We start from the raw sequence: 8,887 nt of genomic DNA on the forward strand, positions 1-8,887 counted from the left end.
GAGGAAGAAGCTATGGCAAAGTGGCTTAGTGAAATGGCTGAAAGAGGCTTTGGCTTGAAACCTGGGGAATTTTTAGATTTTGTGGAAAGCGTGGTGAAAAGATAAAGTAGAAAGACACCGTTCAAAAATAATAGGCCCAGCTATGATTGGTATTATAAGTTTTTATCTAGAAATTCTCATTTGATAAAACCTAGAAAAGAAACCCCACTCGAAACATGCAGAGCAAAGTTATCAAAGGAGAAAACAGACAAGTGGTATTCCAAATTTAAGTCTTTCCTTATTGAGAAAGAACTTGTAGACAAACCGGGACAAATATGGAATGCAGACGAGACAGGTTTTAGTGTTGGCAGTGTAGCTGGTAAAGTAATTGGCCCAGCAAAGAAAGGCCAAGTCCCACATCTCTCGGGTGGACACAGCAAACAGAGATTTACTGTAATGTTCTGTGGAGCAGCTGATGGCCGAATGATACCACCCTTCATTGTTTTCCCAGAACCCAAACCAAAAGGGTATAATCCTTTGTCAGCAGGTCTTGAAGGAGGTGCAGCTGCATATACCAAAAAAGGATGGATGGATTCTGTTACTTTCAAAGTTTTTCTTGAACATTTCAACACTTTTGCTGGCAGTGAGCGACCTATAGTGCTTCTATTTGACAGTGTCAGTAGCCACATTGATATGAAAACATTTGAATTTGCCAAACAGAAGGGAATAGAATTGTATCGTCTTTTGCCAAATGCAACTCACGTTATGCAACCCCTTGACGTAGGTGTGTTTGGACCTCTAAAAACACGATGGCACCAAGTTGTAAGAAAACACACTCGTGAAAATCCAGGGACTCCTATAGGAAAAGATAACTTTGCTGAGAAACTGAAAGAAGCGTTTCTACTTTTCTACAAACCCTTAACTGTGATAAACAGCTTTAGATCTTCTGGAATTTACCCTGTTGATGGAAATATCATTACAGTAGACCAGTTAAAAAGTGGATTGACATTTGAAAGTATGTTAACTGATGACTCTTCACCAACAACCAGTGGGGGAACGTCTTCAACACAAGAACAAATCTCAGGAACAAAGGACATAAATGAAGAAGAAAAGATGAAAATTGCTTTTGAGGCCTTTCAGAGTGTTTTAACCACACCAGTTCGAGACAAGTATGAAGAAAGGCTTAGAGAGGGATATGATGTAGAGGGGAAATCACCAGGCTTTGATGCCTATCGAAAATTGCACAAGAAATCCCGTCCATCTGCTTCCAAAATTAGAGATTTGCAGTCTAACATGGAGGTGCCATCAGGACTGGATTTACTTGCCTCTGTAGCAGCCGTCAGTGACAATCAGATTTTAAACACAGAAGAGTGCAGCACAAGTACCAGTGAAAGCACTAGTATATCTCCAGTGTTGAAAGGCATGTTAACATTTCCTCATGCTGATGAATCCAAAAAAAAGAAAAAGAATTTCTATTCAGTCCACCTTGCCAGACAATTTAACTTCCCCCGAGTCCTTACGACTGATGGCTTTGAAAGATCTGGAAAAAATCAGAGCATTTGCAGAAAAAGAAAGAAAAGCAAAAGTCATATTCATGAAGAAATTATTACCTATAGGTAGCAGTAAGGCATCAAATCAAAGAACAAGTCAAGTAACAAGTAAATCTTCAACAAAGAAAGCAGAGAAAACAGATGAGAAAATCTTTTGCATAGGATGTCACATGTCTTGGGATGAGGATCAAGAAATAGCAGCAGGAACCCTCTGGGTTCAGTGCGATCAGTGCCAGAACTGGCTGCATTCTGACTGTTGTGGCTCTGATATTGGAGATATCGATTCTGATCCTTTCTTCTGCCCTGAATGTATCTAGTAAATCATGCTAAGACTTGAGTGTATGTTTTTTATTTATGTGTGTCATTTATACATGTATATAGTTGAAAGATCATTATTTGATATGAAAAGTGTAAGGTAATTAATACGGTAAATTAAGACCTTTGTTTGTTTGTTTTTTACAGAGGCCGACTCCCAAAGAAAGGTCAGAAGTTGTTGATTCCTTACGTGATGTGTCAAGTGTTACAGTACGAAAACATTTTTTTTATTAGAGAACTGTGTAATTAAGGGATATCACAAGTTCCAAATTAGACCACCTGATACAGATCCCCATACAATGCTCCCGGTGGACAGAGAGTACACAAACACTCATGATCCTAACGCATGCCTCATTTGGATTCCACCACTGGACACTTTTAGTCGGGAAATTCATGAGACTGTTACCGATGCTAAAAGAGGTATATTACTTCAAGATGTAGCTGGTCTTCCGATAGGTCATATTCCTTTGGGTTTGTCCAGTTCCTTCCGAAAAATTCTTGACGAGAAAGGAGATATATTTGCTGAGGCAACTGGAGATCCTACTCCTAGCTTTCCACCATGGCCAGCTCCTACAGATTGTGGCGGAGGGACTGTGATACCGTGCAATTACCACATTTATCATATTCACAAAGACTTTGTCATGAATTTGTTGAAACAGGCACTAATTAATATGCCAGAGGGGGAGTTCATAAGATTACAATTAGTTTAACTTGCATGGTCCTACATTTTGCATGGTGCTATATTGGTGCAGTTAGGGAAATTTCCCTTTCCTTATATCAAGACACTATTTTTTTTGCAATTTTCTCCTTTTTTGAAAAGGATTTATATAAGTGATAAGTGTGGTGAAATAAAGGTACGTGTTGTACATGATATTACAACATGTATTTCATTATATAGTTCTACTACTTAGTTTTTGAATCTAATTAGTTTTTGTATTTAATATTTTTATTATTATTTTTTTTTTCATTTTGCCAAGATGTGCCAAATATTTTTCCCCCTTTGTATGTTTTACATTTTTTAAAAGTCAAGATAGGACATTTTTATACCTGCCTATTTTATTTTGTTTTCAATTTTGTTAATAAAAAAGTTCAAACTGTGTCTCTATTCTTGTTATGATATTCTGATCAATATACTGTCTTGTCTTATCGTTTATAATGATTTTTGAGACCAACCCCCTTATTGAAATGACGATTACCGGAACTACTTGAAAAATACGAAACTACTTGAAATTTGTGAAATTTATTTTCGGAAATTTGGCTATGTATTTCATCGTTTCCAACAAAATCTTTTGGTGTGTTTAGCAAGTGATTGGAGGAGTATTTGATTCATCTTAGAGCTGAGAGATAAGTACATCCAAACGAAAGTAATCGAATTTCCCCCCCGAAGAATCCGGAACTGCTTGAATCACTGTAGCTCTGGCTACAAAACATAGCAAATGGCTATTTTCTGTAGAGTCGAGCCATACCTATGGCTACTTGTAAACGCTTACCATTCTATATTTAACTGCCATGACCTCTGGCTAAATTAATGCAGTTATTTTTATAGGGATATGAAATCTTAACACATGTTGCATGCTTCTATTGGGCTCATACATAGCATTAGAATTCCATAACAGAAAATATGTGCCCTTAAACAACTGCGGTTGTGGTGCATTTCTGTAATGCTTGTGTCTAATGGAGGCATACCCGCCCACTGGCAGCAAGCTAAGCTATTTTTTATTGCCTTATTTGTATTTTGCTTTCATGTCATGGTTTTCAGAATTATGGCTTCCCGTCCGAAGAAACGCAAAACTAAGTCCTCAACAACAGGCAGTGACTCTACAATGTATGACAGCAGCCTTACCAATCATTGGAAATACAGTAAAAGAGTGCTTGACCAAACTGAAGAGCAACCAAGGCTCAGCAAGTACATTAACAGCCCCACAACCAGAAGAGAGTGTGAACAACACCACTCCAAATACATCCACTTTTAACGCATTTATTGACTTGGAACCTAGCACAGGTATTACCTCACAAACTCATGATGTGCAACAAAACATTTCTCCTGTGGGGATTTCAAAACCTGTGGGCTTGGGGGTGGACACCAAAATCAAGGCCAAAATAGTTGCAAATGAGTATGTCAAAATGGCCTCATTGCTCCCCAAGTCTAGCAATGAACAGGAACCAAAATTTAAATCGGTCGAAAAAGACGGACAACTGGTTTTTGTCAAGACTAATGACACTAATCAAATCAAATCCATCGCCCAATGGATGGAGGTTTTTCATGTCTTCGTTGCTCTCCACTGCACTAAATACCCAAATGAAGTTGGCCAGCTTATGACATATGCAAATTATTCAGGGCATATCCAAGTCATGTGGAGATGAAGCGGCCATATGCTATGACGAAAAATGTCGGCAATGGCGACAGGTTATCCCTGGGATAGGAAAAAACTCTGAACTTTTCCATGATGCAATTGTTCAGGGATTAGAGGCGAAAACAAAGCTAAAGAAGCAGCCCCTTCGATCTACATCTTCGAAGCAAAAGTATTGCTTCACTTTCAACAACAAAGGCTCCTGCAACAAAGGCAATTCCTGTCCATATGCACACATATGCCAATACTGCTCTGGCAAACACTCAAGACTTCAGTACACAAAAAATAGACAGGAACAAAACTACGCAACCCACAAAATCCTCCAATATTGACCTGCACAGAAAACCATTTACTTCCACAAAAAAAAAGATTGATAACTCTGTTGTTACTCCAATTAGTGTGGATAAATTTGCTGAATATCTTCATGGTTATGACCCCACTCTCTTAAATTTCTTACTGGAAGGGTTTAGACATGGTTTTAGAATTCCTTACCAAGATCTTCGCCAGTTCCGCCTTTCAAAAAACTTATCTTCTTTGAAGGGAAATGAAAGTGTATTGTGGCAAAAAATAAATAATGAAATAGAGTTAGGTAGGGTTGCAGGTCCTTTTTCTCTCTCCCCCCTCCCCCATTTCTTAACCTTCAAGTTTCACCTCTTGGTTTAGTCCCCAAAAAGAACCCAGGGGAATTCAGACTTATACACCACCTGTCTTACCCAGAAGGGTCTTCAATCAATGATCACATTCCGCATGAATTTTGCACTGTGCAGTATCAAACTATAGATGATGCTATTTCAGCCATCAAGGACATTGGGGTGGGAGCACTTTTAGCAAAAACTGACTTGGAAAATGCTTACAAACAAGTACCAGTCCACCCCGATGACTTTGAACTATTAGGTTCCAGTATTGATGAAAATTTTTATTTTGACAAAACCCTCCCCTTCGGCCTCAGTTAATTCTTGTAACCTTTTTGAAAAGTTCAGTTCAGCCCTGCAATGGATTCTTCATGATAATTTTTCTGGTTTACACTGTGTACACATCCTTGATGACTTTCTGTTTATTGGGTATCCAAACTCACCAGGCTGTCACGATGCACTTCGGGCATTCCACACTCTAGCAAATGACATCAACCTACCAATTAAGTCGGAAAAAAAAACAGTACTTCCTTGCACAACACTCACATTTATGGGCTTAGAAATAGACTCCATCAAATGTGAGATTAGACTTCCAGAGGACAAATTGCTACGCCTACAGGAAGCAATTCATGTTTTTAATAGGAAACGTATAGCTACCCTGCGTGAGTTAGTCCCTTATCGTGCTGTTAAATTGTGCCTGCTATGTAGTGCCACCTGGTAGAACATTTCTTCGTAGAATCATTGATCTTACTAAGGGCATTAAAAAACCTTATCACCACCGTAGGTTAAATGCTGAAGCTAGGGCTGATCTACATGCTTGGTCAATTTTCATAGTACATTTTAATGGTAAAGCACTTTTTCATTCTGGAAAAACGTGCACCTCCCAATCTTTACATCTCTATAAAGATGCTGGCAATTTAGGGTTTGGATGTACATTTGGTAGGAAATGGTTCTATGGATCATTCCAGGGACTGTGGTTAGAATACCATATTTCTGTAAGAGAATTCTGTCCCATTGTTCTTGCAATGGGAATGTGGGATGAAAGGTTATCAAACACATCAGTTGTACTACACTCTGACAACAGTGCGGTGGTTCATGTTATAAACAAAACCTCATCCAAAGACCCCAACCTGATGAAATTAATGAGACGCCTTATGGTAGCATCTCTTACATTCAACATTCATTTCCATTCTGAACATGTCCTGGCCTTCACAACATTGCACCTGATCTTCTCTCTCGCCTGCAGATACAAAGAACTCTTCCCCAACATGGAAATGGAGAAAACAAAGGTTCCACATACACTACTACACCTCTAACGAGAACAGCAGACTTCTTAATTAGGAACTCGCTATCATAAGATTCACTTTCATCATATAGAAATATATTTGTAAGTTACAAAACTTTTATTCGTGCCCATGTTGATAAAAATGCAACTCCTTTACCCCATCACTTTCCCATTTGTTGCTTTACATTGCACATTGCTACTAGTCAGGCTTGGCTGCTTCAACTACCCGCACACACATTGCTGCTCTAAGCTTTACAGTTCAACTCGGGGGTTATCAGGACCTTACTCAAAATTTTCTGGTTAGAAAACAATTGCAGGGATTTAGCAAAGTTAAGCCAGTCATGGACAATAGACTACCTATAACTCCAGACATTTTGTCAAAAATTGTTTCCGCCCTACCATCCATAACAAATTCTGCCTTCAGCAGTACATTGCTTCATGGTATGTATGTTTTAGCATTTTGTGCCTTCCTCAGGGTTGGGGGAAATCACCAAGACAGCAGGTGCTAAGCAGCACTTCCTGTTAGCTAAACATGTTATCTTGCAAAAAAGATTCCCAACTGGGCAATTCCATAGAGCTTACAATCCCACATTTTAAGCACTCTAATCAGTCTACCACTCTGCATCTTCAGCAAAATACTTCCAACCCCTTAGTATGCCCTTTCTTGGCTCTGCAAACTTTCATGGATGTTAGAGGTCATAAGTCACCTGTGGAACCCTTGTTTTCATTTATGGATGGTACTCCTGTGTCCCGTCAGTTTTTGACTGATCACTTAAGGTTGTCGCTGTCATTCTGTTGACTAGATACAAACAAGTATCAGTCACACAGCTTCCGGATTGGGGCAGCCACTACAGCTGCAGCTTCAGGGTCATCGGACATTCAGGTTCAAAATATGGGCCGCTGGAAATCATCAGCATTTAAAAAGTACATTCGAATTCCAACTATGAAAATGTAATCTAGAGAACGAGTGAAAGGGTTACCTTGCTCTTGCGCAGCAACCTTGAAGTCAGGGGCTTCAGGTTCTACCATGGAATTCACTATCCAAAACATAGGAATTTCAAAGTATGGGGCTTCTTGTTCCATCATGTGACTATTACACTCGAGCCAGTGGGGAATCGGGTCTTGAAGTCAGGAGCTTCCGGTCCACTTCTTTCTTACTTCAAATGTTCCCTTGAGCCATGAAGACAGGGGCTTCTGGTTCAGTCATATTGTTTATCTTTTTAACCGTCTTTAATAAACATAGAGATAGGCCAACTTCATAGTCGTTTCACCATTCACGAATGTTTGTTTTGTTTTGTTTCGTATAAATGATGTCACGTTTGATTCACTTTTGCCTCACGTCAACAGACAATTAGGTCCACATCATATTCGTACAAAACTTTACTCTATTCCATTGAGGGTTTTACACACGTTATTTGAAGAAGCTATGGCTAGTCTATACTTGGATTCTTCAACACCTGAATATAGACTGAACTCTATGATTATGGATGTTGCCTACCACAGGCTCTATAAACTAGCACGGACCATTGATGATATTCCATCCAAATCATGTTCCTTAAGCTCAAATTTACAAACAAAGGAATAGATGCCGTCAACATAAGCAACATTCTTCGTCATAAAAGGGTTCAGTCGTGTATTACAACTTATTTCAAGTTCAAGTCTACACCCTGTATTTCCTACAGCTATACTTCTACTATTGCATCCAAACTTTTTAATTATAAACAAACTTTGCAGTGCTTAGATATAGACCATCTTATACGTAATCCACCAACATGTTCTTGTTCTTTCAACTATAGTCCAGCTGGACATGTCATTACTGGTGATGTTGATATAGTTGAAAATGAGGACCTCAAATCACTTATTCTTAAAGGTCCTAAATACAGAGAACCTCGGTCTTTTAATTGGCGACAGAACTTCATCTCTATTATGAGTTCTGTCGAAGATTATGCCAGACGATGGGCTAAATATGAAAAAGAAGAACTTGATCCATTGTCAGAATGGGTTAAAAGCATAAGAGGCATATTAAAATCCCGCATTAGACACATGAAAACAAAAGTACGTACCATCTATCCTTCTGTGTTTAGTAAACCAGAAGTGATAAAAGAATTAGATAGGTTACATGAGGAATATGTTTTGGTTCCAGCTGACAAAGCTAGTAACAACATTGTCTTTGTTTGTAAGGCTCATTATTACAACTGTATTTTAAACGAACTTGGCATTAATTCCACTTTTTGGTAATCATACTTATACTCCAACTGCCCTTTCAAAAGATGAAATTCTTCAAAATCATGCTTCAGTTTTAGACACATTTAATATTCCAGTCAATGGGTCGAATGAATGAGTTACCGTACCTATACTGGATTCCTAAACTACATAAAAACCCGTACAAAGATACATTCAGGTTAGATTGTATACGTAATGTAAACATGGCGACAGATATTGGTGTTGGGATAAATAATGTGGATGACACAAACTTAATTAATATTCATTAGTGTGAAATGTGTTGGATATCAACATGAGGGTATCTTTATTGCTGATAACGACAGATGTACGAATATTGTGAAGTCATTATAATGTAATATTTCAACACATAGCCATTGTTCTATACGTTGTGTTTAAATATTACAGACAAAAAATGATTATGGTGACCTAGATAAAACTATGTCATCGGTCGGTCGGTGCACCCGGCCCCAAAAAGTGTAAAAATTAACACAACTTGACACCTACATAAATATGCGAATCGCATCATAGGACCCCCCCCCCCCCCCATTTCGT

The 8,887-nt window shown here is 38.6% G+C and overlaps 1 protein-coding gene across 1 annotated transcript; it reads left to right on the plus strand.

The window, feature by feature from the left end:
• Positions 1-3,671: 3,671 nt before the first annotated feature.
• On the plus strand, positions 3,672-4,208 carry LOC130049507 (uncharacterized). The gene has a single exon (XM_056147275.1). It carries the CDS (start codon positions 3,672-3,674, stop codon positions 4,206-4,208), a length of 537 nt encoding a protein of 178 aa, XP_056003250.1.
• The last annotated feature ends 4,679 nt before the right edge of the window (positions 4,209-8,887 follow it).

The sequence above is a fragment of the Ostrea edulis genome, chromosome 8, assembly GCF_947568905.1.
Source record: "Ostrea edulis chromosome 8, xbOstEdul1.1, whole genome shotgun sequence".
Classification (NCBI taxonomy): Eukaryota; Metazoa; Mollusca; class Bivalvia; order Ostreida; family Ostreidae; genus Ostrea; species Ostrea edulis.